This window comes from Siniperca chuatsi, linkage group LG10, assembly GCF_020085105.1.
Source record: "Siniperca chuatsi isolate FFG_IHB_CAS linkage group LG10, ASM2008510v1, whole genome shotgun sequence".
Classification (NCBI taxonomy): Eukaryota; Metazoa; Chordata; class Actinopteri; order Centrarchiformes; family Sinipercidae; genus Siniperca; species Siniperca chuatsi.
Genome location: NC_058051.1, coordinates 14,737,819 through 14,757,087, shown reverse-complemented (window position 1 = coordinate 14,757,087; position 19,269 = coordinate 14,737,819). Strand labels below are relative to the sequence as shown.

Genomic DNA, 19,269 nt, shown 5'->3' with positions numbered 1-19,269 from the left:
ACCTCAACAATACAGAAATGTGAGAGCCGCCTTGTCATAAAGGCAGGCGGAAAATCAATGAGAAGTCATGGCTTCCATACCATTGTTGGTATCATTTCCATCCCCCTACACAGAAGCAGACTCATGGTCCGAATCTCTTCAGGTCTTGTTGATTCTTTAGACTGGTTTCATTTCTAAATGTAACAAGCTAGCTTGGCACTTCCTATTTTCCTGCATCTACATTAGCCACTGATTGACATAGTACACATGAAACAGTGGTAGCACTGCTAGGAAGGCAGTACCCTCTGGTGGGTGACTACTGAAATAGAGAGTGATGAAGGACTGGAGAGGTGCTTTGATTGTTCATAGAAAAGTCCATCTAATTTGTTGTGTGCACAGAGGAAGGGCTGATATCTTTAATTAACATAAACCTCAGGAGCCAACTATGAGTGAGAAATTGGGATAATTGAAAATAGGCCCTGTCTCCTTTTCCCCCTCTCTGTCTGTACATCCTTAAAGCAGCTGAGCCCATCAGAGGGCACTTTCACACATGTTAAGTGGAGGGACATCTGGCCTCGTTAATTCAGTGCATGGTCATAAAGTGGAATGGCGGTCCCCACAGGGCCGCCTGCTCTGAACACCGTCGGATGGAGCCTGTGTGTCCTCAGTGCTTCGTCGTCCTCCCTGTTGACTGTCCCTCTGACACCAGCTCTGACACTTCAACAAGAACATCACCGCAATCCCGCTATGATATTTAAACACAGATGCTGATGTCCGAGGAAGAAAGTGACAGTACATAAATCTTCATGTGCCAGAAAATAAAATTATGTATACAGTAAGGCTGTAATGTGTGGTTTTATTGACCACTCCTCATTTTCATTTACTTAATATAACAAAGAAACGAGATGCTCTGTGGGATTTTAGCAATCAACTACAACAAAACAGCTTTTTTCCTTCTGTATATTGGATATCAGTAGCCTGTGTCCATGTAAGTGTATGTGTTATGATGAGTGGGCTGTCAGAGTCTATATACCAGTATCCACCTTACGTCCCTGCATCCTCAGGAATGGTAGCAAATAATTGAGTGGCAGCAGCGGGGAAGCAGTCATGCTGCGCATTCATATCCTATTTTAGCAAGTAAACATTTAATGTGTTTAAATGTATCACAGCTTTATTTATGCATAGAATCTGCTGTTAAGTCTGAATTATACATTAGCCAATGAATAATGCATCAGTGCCATTCCTTAATGATTACTTGCCAGGCAGCAAATGGTAATGTTTGCTGATAAATTTACCCATTGATCTTGCTTGTGTTTAACCAGGCTTGTAGAGATGATGTTTGCTCCATTTTGTGTTTAGGGAGGTTTTTTTTTTTGTCAAGGATGTAATCAAAAGCAAGTTAATTGTCTGGTGTTTTTTAAGAAGATGTCTTTTTAAAAATGACAAGTGAGCTCTAAGGAATTAAAACAAAATGGATACAATCTGAACTCTCTGAGCACATACTACGTAATACTTGTAATTCTCAATTCTGCCATTTTCTCTAACATCTCAGTAAGATTGGTGTGTTTACATACTGCTCTCTTCATGGCTGCTTTTAGGATGAGTTATTTATCCTTGGACCTCAACAGATCAATGTCCAATTACAGTTTTGTCTCTGTTGGCTTGTAGCCATTACACAACACAGTTTGTTTGAAGTACAGAGTCTAGACGATGTCTGGTGAGTTGGTAATTTAGTCCATACATGGTAAAGGTTGTCTTTTGATACTGCGTTTTTATTGGCACTGGTCTTAACAGCCGCATCGAGCCAGATTATTGGCACATTATCCGTATAAAGCTGTGAGTCTAAGCCTTGAAGCACAGCCCTGTTACTGTGCAGATATATTGCTTGTCCACACAATGAGAAAATACTGACTTGTTGTCACTCACTCATTTGATAAGTTGCGCGGGTGATTCTGCTTTTCATTTGTCAACCTGGCAACGTAAATGGGAAAACACAGCAACAGCCTCTTTCTATCCAGTAATGAAGTACTGGAGCATTGCGGACTATCACATCTGGAAAACCTCTCTCTAAGCAGGAATGAATGTCTTTATCACTCAGTGTATCATTGGCACTTGTCAGCTCAACTAGTATCCACAAAAAGCCAGCATTTGACAGCTTTTCTCACTGCAGAATGTGCAGCTGCGTGGGAGTGATGTACTCCAACAATTCCACTTTGATTTTACAGCTTAGCTGAGTGAGATTATTCGTATATTTACAGTGTTGGCGAGTTCCTCCATTTTCTTTTGTCTGTAAGAAGAGCAGCTTAAAGCAAGTCTGCTGCTGTGTGTAAGCCAGGTCATAACGAGAGCACCTTGCATTTAACCCAACAGGATTCATCAGTGGCCTTGTTCTTCCAAAAATAATGAGGTAGACAGTAAGGGCTGCCCCAGGCTGCATGTAGGGAGATGATCTCTCTGAACCGGCAAATCATTCCTGTTTTTTTATGCTAAAAAGACAGGCTAATGACTATTCTTGATGTGTGTCAGTGCTTTAAGTTAACTAGCTTTAATTCACAGAAAGATCTAATGGGCTTGATTGTCAAGCTGAGTCGAGGCAGTCAGTGAGAGGCTTGTGCTCGGGTGGGGGGAGTGTAATTGTTTTTGCTGGCGGTGATTTTCTCTGGAAGGGATGACTGCACAATCCAGATATGTAAACTAAAAGAAACTGAAAGCAATATGCTGATACCTTGTCTGTTTCCTCTTGATCAACCTAGCTTTTGAAATTAAATTTCTAGACGACTCTGCCGAAACATTCTTTGAAATGCTTAGTTGAGCAGACAGTTTAGTTGAGTAGTTTGTAAAGCAACCATTACTGCCAAGCTGAATCCAAACATGTAAATTGCATGTGGACAGTGGAGATCTTGAGGAAATCATTAACTGTGACGGCGCACCATAAAACAAAGAGAGGGAGAATTGAAGACAACAGATTCTCAAAGGGTTTGATTCTGCTTATTGGAGCATGACACTTATTTAGTGCAGCGGAAAATCTCAATGCGGTAATGGTAGACAATGATGCTGTGTCTTGCCAATGCCCTGCCAGTCATCTGTTCTCCAGAGGCATTTTCAATATTCATTTAATGTTTTTGCATTCATTCAAACCTCATTTCTTTGTTTTCTCGATCCTGGTGTCATTGTTGCACACATGGAATCAGGTTGCTTGTTTGCCTGCACAAGACAGCTTGTAATGTTTATTAGGCTATTGCAGAGTAGACCTCTACCTCTTATGTTTCATAAATAACAAAGCTGCTCAGCCCTGTGCCAGAGGAAGGTTGCCTTGATAAAGTGAGCTGACTCTATTGGTCTGATAAAGATCAGCTTAAGACCCACCAGGAAGCAGTCCAGTTTGCAAACACACGGTTTTTGGGGTTAGTGTTTGAGTCAGCATTGGGGCAAGACTGGACATCTGTCTCCTAGTGATCTATAACGCCCACAATCCCTCCCACAGACTGTTGGCTTTGGCACTCAAGCAGTACACCGGTTGCTGTAGTACACCCAGCCACCCACAACAGTGGCTTATCTCGCTAGCATAACAAACAGCAGGCTAACAAAGAGGATAGAAAGCAATAGGACACACAGTAACAGAGGACCTTAAGAGCGCTATGCCATCATAACTCCACTTCAAAATGGAGGCCTTTGTTCTGAGATTGTTGGAGAGGACATCATAGCAAGGTAGCAGCACATCTTTTCATCCTCAAACACTCTCCCTCCCACTCATTCAGTCTGCTGTCGGTGAAGGAGATCCTCTGCCTGATAGGGCTTCAGAGAAAGGTATTCCTCTGGGACTGTTGTTAAGGGATTTATAGAGTTCTGCCATGCGCTGATTAAAGGAACACTTGTAGGTAATCCTTTTAAAAATAGATCTTTGTTGTGGCAGTGGTGAGGTGGGGTGTGAGGGGTAGAAAAAGCCCCAGATTTGGATTTTTAAATGGTTATTACCTTGGTATGATCGGCAACTCTGCTAAGATAAATATTTAATGACAGGGCGGCTGAAATAGAGCTGTTACTGACTGCTGGTGAGAAATGGACCTTCTATTTAGAGCCCACACTGTTCCAAGTCGTTGCATTGGTAGACAGCCCAAGGTTATTAGTGTGGTATGAGAGTAGTGTGCGTTTGTGGTGTGTCTGTGGGTTGCTGAAGACTTCTCACTCCTTTCTTGCTGCAGTGATATGAACAAGAGAAATGCATTCAGTCTGTTATTGAGCATTCACTCGTGAATCCTTGATGGATTTCGGGTGGGTGTGTGTGTGTGCGAGAGAGATTGCTGTTATAGCAGCACTATAGTTAACGCACGACAGCGATACTATTCAGGCGCACTTCACTTGAACTATTTCCACAAGAGAAACAGCTGTATATTTTGCCCTTTTACTACCTTAGTTTTGCTCTGTTTCATTTCACATGCTCCCTGCCCTGTGGGTTCTTTTAGATTTTTGGCAGAGATTATGAAGTGAAGCCTGTATTAGGATGTTACTGCACAGCTCATATTAAACACTGATCTAGGCTCCGCTTGATTCATCCTGTTTACTCATTACATGATAGCTATGGCAAAAGCAATTACTTTGAGCTTTCAAGTACCTTGCTTTTGGTCACACTGCGGCTCTTATTCATTTCACTGGAGCTCCCAAGGCCCCGTGGCTTCCAATCAGTCCAGTGAGTGGCTTGCGCTAACATCTTGCCTCTTTGTGTAGGAAATAGGTGGGTAAACACAGCAGAGTCCTTGAAGCACTTCCCATCCCTGCTATTGGATTACCTGCTGCCTTTCCGGGTCTCATCTGCACAGATGAGTGCCAAGATCAATGGAGCTCTTAGTGCAAAGCTAATTCGATCAGGACTGGCTTTGCTACTGCTGATCAGAGATTATTTTTTTTACGTGAAACAAAAACTTAATCAAGTCAAGCCCATGTCCAATAGCTGGTATTTGCAGCCGCTCCAACTCCCATAGACATCAATTAGGAGGCATTTCATATTCATTATTGAATTGTTGGGTTGGCCTGCTGAGAAGAAGTGTGGAGATGGAAGTAGTGAACTGCTGCGTAAAGTGATCCGGCCAGTTTTTGCTGAGTGCAGCAGGAATGCTGCTTTTTCTCCAGCAGAGCAACTGGCATCATAAATAAGCTAAGAGCATGTTTTTAGAGGGATGAGGTGTCTCCTGCTTTGACGGTGAGCAGAGAGAAAGGGTTGAAGGGCATATTGACCCTCTTGTTCTGGAAAGCGAAAAGCAGACTCTTCAGTGCCCCTTGTTCCCCCATTAATTATTGTTTGATGCTAATAAAGGAGGGGGGATGGGGCATGTTATGAAACATAATTATTCATTGCAGCATTTCCCCTCGACGAGCCATGTTCCCCCTCCCCTTGTGCTTAGTGAGGAAGCTGCCAGGGCTGTCAGTTGAGTACAGCAGGCAAAGATGTCCCCTCAGCCTTTTAAGGAGGGGACAGGAGGGAGCAGGGTGAAGGGCACCATTTGCCCGAGTGATATATGAGGAGAGACAGCAATATATGTAAGGAGCTGCTGAAAGAAAGATAGAAGGTCAAGGCACATTACACTCCAGCCATTTATTGGCTGAGCACATAGTCTAACCTGGACTGCAAATACAGTTGCTCAGCAGCTTTTTTTTGTTTATATATGTGTGTCTGCTTGCAAGTGTGTGTGTCAATGGCCTACACATTTTAGATTGACACGTGTGTATACAGTTAGATGAATGCTGTACTGTAGTGAATATGCTCTCAGTGGCTTTTTATAAGCTTGCAGATGCAGTGGGAAGCTATTTTAACAAGACTGCAGCTCCACAAACCTGTCCTCCTAGATTTCCACTAAGCGACTGCGATGGCAGAAGCAGTAGAAGCTGATTTCTTATGCATGAGCATAGCATATGGTGTGCTCAAACACAATGCAAGCATGGGATTAGTTAACAATTGTGTCTCATAACATTGTGGTAATTGCGTGCAGTATAAACGGTTGCTCCAGCACTATATATAGCCTATTTGTTTTCCTGCTGTTACTTTGCTAAATATTAAGAAAGCAAATCATTTAGGTGATGTTCTCTATGTTTTAAAAGAGTGTGTTATTGGCATAGGCAGGGCTAAGTAGTATTTTCATTGTCATTAATGGCCCAGTGACGAGACGAGAGAAGTCGGTGAGACTGCCATGGTTAAAGCCTAACATTAACATTCCAAGAATATCTGAGGCTTATTCACAGCAACTGAGCCGCACAGCCAGCTGCGTTCACCTTTGGTTTAAAAAAGACAACAGGCCTATAGTCAGCTTGAGCTATGTTGTGTCAGGTGGTATTTTTAATGTGCCTTTGTTGTTGCACAGTGAAGGATGCAACGTGTAATCCAATATATTGCAGTTGTTAGGTGTTTGGAAAGATGAAAAATATGCAGCTTGTGTTTGCTGGAGGCATAGCACACTATCAGTCAGGGATCAAGTCTCCATTTCACACATGAACAGGCAGAGTTAATCTGTGGATCACTACTGTACACTGCGTAATATACAGCCTCTATTCTCGTATTTTCCCAAAAGCCCATTGTTCTAGGCCCCTGCTGCTAATGTTTTTGGAAAATAGTTACCTTTTGTGTATGTTTTGGTTAAGCCCTAAGCATTTGCTTGTGGTCCAGGTAGTAAACCATGCAGGTCTGACTCCTTCAGACTCTTTAAAATTAATTGTTTGTATGGCTAGCCTACCTATGTTTGTGGCAGGGTCTACTAAAATGCCACTGCTGTAAGAGGCCCAGTCCCAACAACTGCATGTTTTATGAGCTGTCCTCAGAGGATAAAGCTTTGTTTATACTTGCGAGTGACACCGTGGTGCATGCCTCAGCAGAGTTGCGAGCATACACAGAGGCGTTTATGCTTAACGCGCTGTCCGTTGCAATATTCTCCTACACACCAGGGGGCGAACAAACAAAATACCATGTGAATAAACAAGAAGTCAACGAGTGTTACCTGAAGAATGTCATCAAGATGGCAGTCCCTCATACTATACTACACTTTCCTACAAAATCACTTATCTTTTGCCAGCGTGGTGGTGAGCTCTCTCCATGAATTGAGTCATTTGGCTGTCCGTGTGGTCTCTCAAAAAGAGGTGGTCGGTGTGTTTGTATAGGCGAACCTGCTCGGCCTGCTTCAGCGTCCATGTTGAAATGAAAAGCGCACCTAGTTACAAAAATTCAGAGGTGCATGACCAAGTGCCGTGTCAGCTTGCGGCCCGGCACGAAAGGCGCGTCATTTTAGGCCCGCGGACACTGCGTCGACCATTAATCTGGTTTAAAGGAGCTCTGAACTCAGATCCTGCTTGTTCCAGCAGTGTTTTCATCACTGGCCACTTCCCCCTAGCTTTATTTTTTTATTTTATTAAATTTTTTTGATGAGGGAGAGGAAACCCATCCAGGATCAGGCAACATCTACAACACAGCCCTATCTGTGGGTACAGTTTAAAAAGCGGGGCTGCGTGGAGGCCTCACAGTCATGATTCATATTATCCTCATGCGCACTGCAGAGGGTGCTTTCCCCTCTGCCTAGGATCACTGGCTTGCATGACTGAGATGGTGGATGACAAGGCTGCATGCTACACTCAATATTCCACTCCCCCAAGTCAGCTCCCCCCGCTGACTGCTTTCTAAAGCTGTCCTTTTCCTTGAACAAACATCTCCAACTGGAGAACGTTCGCAGACAGTGTCTATTTGCAGTGCTCACACATTGACTTGTGAGTTTTAGCTCTGGTTGCGAGAATGCTGAAATTAGCATGGAGGGTAACAAAAAAAAGAGGATGTTATGCGTCGAAGACGAATCCTTTGTTTAATTTATTTTGTCAATCTTGTGCTTGTCAATCATGATGGTTGGTTGGCGGTCAGAGGAGAAGCGTTTGCATATGAAATAACAGACCTTACTAATTAGAGGTAATACCATCCTGTGGTATCTAGAGGTGGAGGTGTTTTTTGGCTCGGATCATTGTAAGACATTGAATGGAGGGATTGTCCCCCACCCCCGACCATCTGCTCGAGGGTAGAGCAGAGTTTGCCACCACATAGCTAAATAATTTAGACGGAAAAATGGTCTTGTGTACTGACCTAATGGCTTTGTTTTTGGGAGCTGTTCTTGAAGACATCCTTCAGTGCCCCTGCTGGTCTGTGCTGTCAGTCTGAAACCTCAGAGCTGTCTTATCTGTCACTCTAATCTATTTATGTTAGTTTTTCCTCTGTGTTGGCACGTCGCTCTGTGTGACATAGTGATTAGAGTAGCTGGAGGATCTAGGGCAGCTGTATGAATACATTTCCTCCTCTCTCACACTCATTTAGACTACCAGTTGAAGTTGAACTGACGGATAGGATCGTTAAGCTGATAGGCAGATCTGGGAGGAAGAGTGGGGATATTTGATTGCAGAATATCAGTGGAAGTGGTACATGATTGAGTGCTCAGATATTAAAATCTCAAGAGTCCTTTCATTCTAACAGAAGACAAAATCACTGTTGGGGTTTTTTTTCTTTCCCAGTAAATCTTTTTACTATATACATCTGATGGAAAAAATGTCATGTAATTCATTTCCTCCTCCCCCCTGCTAGAGCTCTGTTCCATTTTATAGAGATAAATGTTTGAAGTTGTATATATGATACAGATATTTTTTAGTACAAGCCAAGCTTGAATGTGTCCCCAGTGCGTATTTATACCTCTCCTGACCCCAGCTTTACCTTTGGGTAAATTTCCATTACAACAGCATAATTCACCAAAAAATTGAATTGTCAGTGCCTCTCCAGAGGTGAAAGACACTAGAAATCCTTTCGAATCAAGCATTTTATTCACACTGCAAAAAAAAAAGCAGCCCGCAGATTTACAGGGAAACTCAATTAAGAGCCACATTCATGATAGTGCTGTGTGCCGCCACGTACCTCATATTCTCCCGCTTCTCTTATCAATGACACACTGGGAGAGGTTCTTTTACTGGCCTGCTCACGATTACATTTCTCAAGAGTGCCTCATTTAGAGGAAAGGGGAAGGGTGACAATGGACAACCCTGGCATTTCCCTCAGGAGCTGTGTCTAAACATGATGCCTTGTGAAGCGGTCAGTGCTGCTGAAATGGCCTTCAGCTTTGCTCCAGCCAGACAAACATGGCAGACTGAGAGGTACTGTGTCTTGAAGTAGCTGGTATTAGGCTGTGAAATGAAGTCCTGCTCACAGACCCTGTAGATAATGGACATCTTGGGTTGTGGAGCGGCCCCCTCAGGGCCATTTGGAGCTCTTGCAGAGAGCACACAAACAGGGGCTAGAGTAGGATTTAGCCTTCTTTTAGAGATGGAGTAGAGGCTTAGACCCCGTGGAGCACAAAGTCCAATCCTTATGACCGTGGTTGAAAGTACCTGTGGACTGTTGGACAGAGAATATGTTTGACTTTGTGGGTATCGGTTTATATTACAAAAAGAAAGAAAATGATGCTATATTTAGCCTGGGGTGATTTTGTAAATTGTCTTAATCTTTTTAGACAGTGATAGTTTATTGTTGCACACGTTGTCATTGTGCATGAGAATCTGTTATTGTGCAGCAGTGCCTTTTACCATGGGAGTCTCTAGGCAGGTTTAAATATTGATGTTGGAAAGCCCCAAGCTATCTTTTCTCGAGCATGGCTTTTACCTACTAAACTAACCCCGGATGCCGGCTAAAAATAGAGCCTTTGTGAGCACAGCTTTAGCAGAGGGAAAAAAGATGTGGTTACTCATCAGTGAATTGAAAAACAAGTGGAGCAGACAAGTGTCTTTGCCCTGCCAATGTGAACTAAAACAGAAAGGGCCTCAAAGAATAAAGCAAGCCATGATTGCACCAGGTAAGACAAAGCAGGCAGGGTGCAGAGACCACAGAGAATCCCTTATGAAGTGGCCTACCCCTTGCCTCCAGCTGAGCCTTTCATTGTGCTGTTGTTTCTAGGGGGCTTGGATGGCAGTTTAGATTAGATGGCACTGAGTAATGGATTGGAGCTGACGAAAACCTGCTGCAGCTCAACATCACCACAGCTAGGATCCGTGCACTGCTGAGGATCTGGCTGGTTTATTCGGATCAATTTGAGTTGCCCTCATTGTTAATAACCCTGTGTATATTCATGCTAACATTGTTCTCCTCTAATCTGTATTCATGCGAGTATTTCATTCAATCCCTTTGCAAAGCCGGCCCTAAATCCTTGCCAATCACATTTTGCTACTTCATAATTCTCCAATTGAATATGCCATGAATGACTTTTCAGTCTCTCTCCCAAAACTGAGTGGATCGCTGTGCTGGTTATATTGTCGTTAGATTCTATTTTGCATATAAATGTAGACATTTCTAGTTTCTCTATTATTTTTCTATAAAATGCTGTATGAATAAATGTCCAGTTTTTGCAAATTTATAATCCAACATAATCAATTAGTAAAATTTGGTGGGATTTAAAAAAAGAAACCCTACAGCTGTATAGGTACTCAAGCAAAGCGTGATAATTTGTATGTTTATCCTTAGACAGGTTTTGATTAAAACTACAGCGATGAGCATGGATTTGGGTAAATGTGGGAGTGTTTGGAATGAATAAAACATGGCTTTTTAAAAGGCTGTTCGAGAGAGAGAGAGAGAGAGAGAGAGAGAGAGAGAAAAGCTGTGTTTAGTAACAGAAACCTGCTGTGTGGCCATTGTGGAGGATGATGTGTTAATCGAGCCACAAACTGTGTGGTTTTTCAGGCCAGAGGTCTCATTTAAACAGGCACGAAAAAGAGAAATGTATTTGAGCGGGGCCCTGCTGGCTGCTAGCCCTTGACTCCATTGCAGTAATGTAAATGGTGGATTAGGTGACGTTGGCTGGGACCCCCTCAACCCCTCTCCAACCACTGGCCCCTCCTTCTCTTTTCCATTAAGACAGCTGGTATCTTTCAAAGGGTCCTGGCCCAGTGATTGATGTGTAATAGCTCCAAGCCTCACCTGCCCCCCTCACAGCGTTATTCATCGGCCAGGCAGCCAGCGCTGCTCTCCACTAAGCACTTTGTTTCCCGGGTAGTGGGTGGAGAGCCTTCTTCCTCGCTTTCTCTCTCTGTCTCACTTTCTCTTGCTCATTCTCTTCCCCGTCAGCCATCAATACATTATGACTTTTCATTGCCACAGTGTTACTACTTCACTTCATTCTGACTCACTCCTTTTTACTCACTCAATTTGTTCAACTTCAAATGTCTCTTTTGTCTGCATCAAACTACAGCTACTGATGTGCACACATTAACCATAGATATTTGAACATATTGTTAATTGACTAGTAAAAGTTTTAACACAATTAAACATGAGCAAGCGCGTGTCTGTATGCAGAATTTGTTTTGCTCTGAGGGTTGATAAATACAATTATGTTTACGTCAGCAAGGTAATTGGAGATACGGAATTTGGAATGAGGCAGTTGTGTAAAGTGTATCCAGATGCAAACTAATAGCATCTAGATTTTAAAGATACTTATATAGGCTTATAGCAGCCCACGACATCAAAGGAGAATGGGCCAACCCTCCATTTGCAACAGTTCAGGGTCCTCATTGCTTTCAGTGGAAGAGGCTTATGTTACTGATTAGAGGAGAGAAGAGGTGCTTAGCTCATACACAAATTCTGGCAGCTCCCAGGATTAGAGCTGTGCTATCAAATAGTACCTTCATCAATGTTTTCATGTTCCTCACACCTCCAAGACATGCTGCTGGATATGGACACAGGAGGGGGCTCAGTATGTATTTTGGCACACCAACAGAGGTGTGTATCCATGGTGGGTGCGTGTCCTTGCACGCACATGCGCATTACAACTCTCCTGATCCCTTGCGTCCTGTGTGTGCACTAATGTGTTCTTGTGTGTATATGCTGGCAGCCCAGTGGTCGCCGTGGTAACTCATCATTAGGTGATTAATGGGGCTGTGACGAGGCTGCAGTTTAATCAGGCCCGGTGTTTGTGTTGAAGCCGACGACAAGAGCAGCTGCCCTGTCAGTTGGTGTCTGCTCACGATATGACAGCACCCGCTGCTGAGGAGCGCCGTTGTCAAACGTGCTTCATTGTATGTGTGTGCCTGTGCCTGCCAAAAGCCTTTCTTCCGCCTTCCTGTTTCCTTATATTCTTCACCCCACATTCTTTCTAGCTCTCTCAGTAAACCCACGTCCACTTGCAGACATGCTGTATAATTTTCACTTGAAGCTGGGTCTGCTTTACCTGGCTCAATCTCTATCCCTCCCTCCTTTTTCACTCTCCCTCTCCCACCCTGCTATCACAACCATGGTAACGCTGGTGCTGATTGCCTGGTCTGATCCCTCTGGGGGCTGTAATAACTATTTCTAGTTAATTTGTTGTGGTGGGGGTGGAGGGGGCAAACACTGGCAGTAAATGAGGAGCGTCCTTTGTAGGCACAGTGTGTAGGTCAGTGTAGTGCAGTCAGCTTGCTGCTTCAGCTTTGACCACTTCACTGTTTGTGGAGGATTTCATTATGGCATGAGAAAGTGGTAGCTGGGTTCCTTTTTTAAGTGAACGACGATAGCTGAAAATGGCAGTGGACAGGGCTTTGCAAATGACTGGCTCAGCCTCTCTCCTCTCCCTTTCCTTACCCACTGGATTGCTGTGTTCTTCCCTCCAGTGCTGTCACTTCACATTAACACAGTGGTGACTGTCAGCCAGGGCAGAGGGTTGGGCCCGGGTGCAGTCCAGTAAGCCAGAGTACACACACGCACACATAACCACACACAGACACACACAGATGAGTAAAATTGAGCCTGGTGTCATCACAGATGGTCTGCAGTGAAGCTAGCCAGTTACTCTGTCACTGAGCTTCATGCTGTGTCTCTCGTGTGGCATTGCAAAAGACAAGCAGCGTCTTGTGCTGAAAAGCTCCTTAACACATTATCTCTGAGGAATTCTATTGGCTCCATGCCTCATCCTCAATGCATCCTACCTTTTTATACATAGGCCTATTGGGTTGCGACTTCTCTTTAGCTTATTGTGTTACAAATACTTTACATGAAGCACATGTCTTTCAACTTTTCTCGCTATTTTTTCCATTCTTTCACCCTTAAATAACTCTGTTTTACTGCCTCAGTGAAATAATGGAAATATGTTTGAGCAGAAAGCTAGAAGGTTCTCTTCTTTGATAAAGCTACTCAGTGCTCTCCAGAGTATACATGGTTGTGGAGGGGAGTGCCAACAATTACTGTGATGTTGAGAAGAGTCAGCACAGCTGCCTGATCTCTAGGAACTAATCTTGTATTTCTCAACCACAAAAGCACAAAACAACCCTTTTTACTTAGAAAATGTAGCTTCTGCACTGTAAGGATAATGGTTATTGACATAGGGTTATTCTAATTGTCCTTCTTTTCTTGTCCACAGCTTTTCTGAAACACTGGGGTTGTTGGTGTGGCCAAATTTTCCCTGGATTTGACTGGTAAATTTAGAAGACTGAAGCCCAGGCTCACAGTCTACCTTTCACGGAGGCCCAGCCGTGAGAGGACTGAGGAAGGCACGTGGCGGATCATGACGGCCGACAAAGAGAAGGAGAGGGAGAAAGAGCGGGACAGAGACAGAGACAGGGACCGGGACAAGAGAGAGGCCGGTAAGTCCCGACGGCAGGACGGGGACAGGGGCGACCGTGAGAGTGAGAGCTCCCGGCCCAGACGCAGCTGTACGTTGGAGGGTGGGGCCAAGAACTATGCAGAGAGCGAGCACAGCGAGGATGAGGACAACGACAATGGCAGCACAGGTGGAGGCAGCGGCACGGCCGAGGAGGCCGGCAAGAAGGGCAAAAAGAAGACGCCTAAGAAGAAGTCACGCTATGAGCGCACAGAGAACGGAGAAATCACGTCCTTCATTACAGAAGACGATGTTGTTTACAGACCCGGAGGTAAGACCTAGTCATGGCTAATCTAATTGTGTCAGCAGGTGGGCCGCACTCATCGGCATGGTCACTAACTGCAGTGAAGATGAGTCAATCTCCATTAATCAGCCCACCTTTTTAACATCACATTCACTCATTTACATCCCACTTGTTCTCACTAAGCTTGTTTTAGGAATTAAGACATTTTTAATTAATCAGTGATTGATTTCTGGGTTTTTAAAGAAACTGTCATCTCTGTTACAATAAGCTGCTGAGGGATTGCAGATTCTCCAAAGTAGCAACTCTCTAACAGCAGAAGTACTCCCTCAAGCTAGAGGCCGATGCATCATACAATCAATTCCAAGTTGACCTGCTCTGTGCTTTGTCTTGGGCTAAGTCAATAAAGCAAAGTGGTGTTTCACTAGATGATGTGATAGTGACGACAGCCATGATAATGATTTCATCCCAACACCATCTGACTCCCCGAAAGTATGCTATCTCCCCTCGGGCCAAAAGGTACTCTGGTTTCCTGGAGAGATGTTTGAACTGCTGTGGTACAATGTCTTCATTACGTTGGATGAATGAGGCTAAAAAGAGAACCAACCTTTTCCGCAGCTGTAAACATGGCCTCTCTTTCACCTACTGTTTATAAATTGGTTGTATTAGAGGGGGGAATGTCAACACTCACTGTCGGAAAGAAGCCAGGCTAGCTAGCTGTGTGTGTGTAGTCTGCTCTCTCTCTCCTGCTCTGCGCTATCCGCCTTGCAACTAAATCATTGCCACCATGTCTTTGCGTTTATCTAGCAGCTAGCAAAAGGTCAAGCAGTGGGGAGGTGGCCTACATTGCTTGGGTACTTAATGGGAAGACATAGGAAATTACAGCCTGTGTTAGATTAACTTCTTCTCCAACTACCTACCCATACAGACATCCACACAAACACTTAGCCTTCCTTTTTTCTTTTCAACTACTAAAGAGACAACTTCAAGTAGGTGCAGTGAAAGAGCCAGACCTCCCCATCCTACACTTTCCATCTAGCTGTGTAATCTTGTTGGCTAAATTATCTCTGCACTGGTATCAGTGGAGGTCCTCAAGCAAGCAGTCATTCTGAACCCAAGCCTTGTTGTTCATTGTCTATTTCTGTCTCTCTACCTCTCTGCAACAGACTCCATTGAAGCCTTTTTTGCTATGCATTTCATGTTTAATAGAGACAGCACCGGCGCTTTGTCTCATAGTTAACCATGCAGAGAGGGGGAGTGGAGAGGATGGGGAAGGGTAAAAAAACGGAAGCAGTCAGTCACATCAATGAAACATTCAAAAGGCATATAAACAAAGTCGACCGTCTCAGTGGATTAGCCCCGCTGAACATTTATATTTCCACATCCGAGAGAACAGCACAGCCATTGTCTGGTTAATGGGGAATATTTATGTTTCCTGTCTTCTCCTTCAATTAGTTTGACAGGTCTAGAGCAGCCTGAGTGTCACAACCTCCTCCCACCGCATAGACTGGGGCTGTTAGATTGGTTTAGATTAGGGATGAGCCGGGATTGGGTAGTGGTGGCCCCAGCACCGGTACTCTAGTTTGTAATTTACCTCCTATTGTCAACATTGAAGATCCTCCACCTCAGCAACAGACCTCCTGCTGTCTCCTCTGCTTATTGTTAAGTGATAAGTCCTGTGTGTGTGTGTACGCAGTGCGTGTTGTCCTCCTCCTGCTTGGTCATTGGTAGCAGTCTTCCTGCGATCAGATTTGGTGTGTGCAGCTTAGGCAGGCACAAAGCCTGCAATGGATTATGCTTTACTAAATGTTAAATCCCTTTATAGCCGTCTAGTGACACACAATATGTAAAACTGACCACCCTTGGAGAGGGATTTGCACCGCCCCAGACATGGGGAGAGGGAAGAAGTCAATGTTGGAAAGCAGTGCTAAAAACCGAAAGAAATTGTGAACCAGAATACTGTTATGATTGCTTTTGTCACAGGGAGCTTTAGAAACATAGAGGCCCATGTCATCACATAAGAAATAACAGGTAAGCTAGTATTGAAACCGTCTGCACACTTCCAATCTCCAGCCACCCTCCAATCTCTCTGCTTAGCCTTTCTATCCCTTGAAGATGGGTTCAGGCGGCTTAGTGCACATTGATTGGATGGGGAAGGGTGGAAGGAGAAGTGCAGTGGGCCAATAGGTGGGCCTGCAGCTAACTCAAGCTCTCTGCTGCTGTTTAAAAAGGATGGAGGAGTGTGTCTGTGGTGGTGGCCAGGGGTCTGTGTCCCGGGCCATTTGTATGATGGGCTGCTGGGGTGAACAGTCCGATGCGGTGCAAGCAGACATGCCAAATCGATCTGTGCCCTGTGGCTGAGCTCTCACCGCTTCCCCAGGCCCAGTCAGGACCCCCCCGATTATAGAACCTCTCTCTGGAGATTATACACACTGCCATGGGGGGATCAATAGGAGACACCCTAGAAACACGGACACATAAAAAACATGTCAGCACACACGTACACAGTACACAAACCAGTATTTGTGCACACTCTCAAGTGTACTGTAACACACATACATGCACACAGTAACACATATACAAGGCATGCTTTTAACAGTCAAAGACACGGTGCCTATCTCTGACAAGCACAGTCCTGTAACACACACAAGCTCAGTTAAATACACATACATAGTACTATCCACATTGCTCATCCCTTCTCTCCACTGCAGCAGGACTCTGCTTGGTGCTGCAGGCGGCTGGCTGCCATAGCATGTCTCCTTCCTTCCTGACTGACTGGCTGGCTGGCTGGCTGGCTGGTCTGTTTAAAATGGAGAGAGCTAATGGAAACAGCCTGTTCGCTACACTTGCCCCCCCACCCCCCCTCCCAGTTTCAGGGCAATAAAAACAAGACTTGATTAAAAGTCATTTCTTCTTAGAAAGTGATAATGTTTCTGTAGTGAGTGCAGTGTATAATACAGAGAGATTGCAGGCTAGTCTGAGAAAAACACCTTGTGTGTATGAGTGTTGGGGGAGTTGTTGATGTGGACAGCTGGCGCTTCTTGCCGCAGCCACCACAGAACTCTGGGGATTGTGAGTGTGTGTGTGTGTGTCACTGTATGTGTCATGTGCAGCAGGAGTATATCTGACACACACATGTAGAGCTGGATAACCAGCCCTCCCTCCCTCCTCCTTTCTTCAAACAGGATCAACTGTTGGCAGTGACACAAACCTGCCATGTTCTTTATGTTTGCAAGGGCTTCAGTTTTTCTTTCTTAAATATGTGTCAGCTGTAATTTTCTTCATGTTGTATGTAATGTACAATGTACAGTATCTGTATCGGTGCAAATGCTGACATTTATTAACCACATCAGGTATCAACCAGATTTAACAGATCCACAATAGATTACAATCTTTTAGTTACTTCAGTTAGATATATTAACTGTGCAATTTTATAAACTTAATACATGTGAATTTTGCAGAAGTATAACATTTTATATCACTAAGGCTCTCTTACCAGGAAAGCAAGTGTAGGGGCTTAGCTGACTTACTGACCTCCTTTTTCAGTTGCTTTCACACACCTAAACTTTAGATATTGATAGATTCTGTCATTTGGAGTTTAAAAAAATTACCTGAACTTCATGCGCTACCTTTTTTAAAAGTGAATTGTTAGTTGTTTAAATCTAAGGCACCTACCATAGAATTACGTCATCTGTCTAAATTTGTCATTTTTGTGCAACTTAAGTTAAGAGTTAAGTAATTTATACTTCATAGGAACACACATCTGAATTCTGTATTCAGTATGGATCCTCTTGAGAAGTCAGTATAATGTGGTTCAGTAAGTGTTGGATTGGTTTATTCTAGAGCCAAGACACCATAGGCTAGAGCTCGATTAGCATAGTACATCTCCGCTGCTACAAAGGCTAGCTGTCGATCAGTTTGCTGTTTCCAGTCAAGCTAACACGAGGAACTAGCCCTTGGAGTCATCTCATATTGAAACATAGCAGTGTGAATCTGTAGCCTGTCGCTAACAGAACAGATCTATTTTTAAAAAGCCCTCTCTGCTCTCCCATCTCTCCCCACACTAGAGACTATGGGAAAAGGGCTTTTTAGAGAAATCTAACCACCTGCCGACTGCTAAATGAGAAAGCGTGGGCTAGCCGAGAGGGAAACGGGGTTGTCAAAGAGCCTCTGTTCTCCCCTAGGAGCTCAGTCAGCTGTAGGCCTGCCCTATTGTAGAGAGCTGATGGTATCACTTGCCAGGTATTTCCCACTGCTTTTCCAGTGAGAAGAAGGGAGAGTTGTTGGGCTTGTGGATGAGGACAGAGGAAGGAAAGTTGGGGAAGAATCAAGTGTCCGTCTGCCTCCAGGCCTTGACTGCCTGTTACGCCACCCTGCTGGGACTGGCCCAGCAAGAAGTGGCACAAGGCAGCCTTGGTCATCAGCTGGTCTCCCTCGCAGAGGTGCTGCGGTCGGTGCTGGATCAGTAGTAACACCAGTCTCCCTCTTTCTCCCAAGCTCTCTGTCTTTCTTGGCCCTCTAGTCCCCTCACACCCCTGTGGTTCCATTATTGCATTCCTTGTGCTATTTAATTTTAGGATCACTACACTCAAGGGGGGTAGCTTTGCTAAAGCCGTGCACTACTCTGCTGTGTGTGTGCCTTTGCGTTGCATGTGTGCTCTGCCAGTTTGAGCCAAGCACCACTTTTAACAATGCAGGTGCGTCCTGCCTCATGGCTAACACTCACCACCTGCAAGCATGGCTTACAAACGCTCCTCTTGATTTAATAAGCCTGCCTTGTGTCCTAAAATATGCTCATATTCTTGCTGTGTTTAGCTGATCTCATTCCACAGCACCAACTCCCCCCCCATCACTGTTTACAAAACATTGGCATATATGACTGTGTTCACAATGTGACTTTTCCATTGTTGGCGGCTCGTAAAAGAAAGCCAAGCTGATATCATCTAAGAACTCCCCCTCCCCTCTGCTGAAATACTGCAGCAAATTAAACAGCATCTTATTTGCTTGATACAGAGAGAGTAGGACATGGCTCTTTTGCTGAGGCTAGGTGTGTTTTAGATTAGACATGCTTGGCAGCTGTAGGAGAATGGCTGGCTGAACAATGAGCTACAGCTGAGAATATTGCTGTGTGTATAAATGCGTGTGTCGCGAGATTATAACAATGAATATTCCGTTGCTTGAATTCAGCAGTGACAATGTTCAGGATCAGGTTTCAGTGAAGTGCTCGGTCTGAGGAACTGTGCCCCATAGCTTTATGATTATCCCCCTGTGTCGAAGTATTGAACTTTCTCTCGCTCTCTATCTGTCTGGGTGGCATGGCGGTCGGCAGTGGATTGTAGGGTGGAGGCGAGTAGAAGAAGTTAAACTTATGGCTGCTGAGGGAGTGAGAGCACTCTACTACAAAGGCCTGGCTGTGGTTCTCCCTCC

The 19,269-nt window shown here is 44.4% G+C and overlaps 1 protein-coding gene across 4 annotated transcripts in view; it reads left to right on the top strand.

Annotated features, from left to right (window-relative positions):
• rerea (arginine-glutamic acid dipeptide (RE) repeats a) overlaps positions 1 to 19,269 on the top strand; it is a 122,904-nt gene that overhangs the window by 37,129 nt on the left and 66,506 nt on the right. For all 4 annotated transcript variants that reach the window (XM_044209964.1, XM_044209963.1, XM_044209962.1 and 1 more), the window contains one exon: positions 13,362 to 13,872. In XM_044209964.1, coding sequence (XP_044065899.1) covers positions 13,506 to 13,872 — 367 coding nt within the window. In that variant the 5' untranslated portion in view covers positions 13,362 to 13,505. The remainder of the gene's footprint in view (positions 1 to 13,361; positions 13,873 to 19,269) is intronic.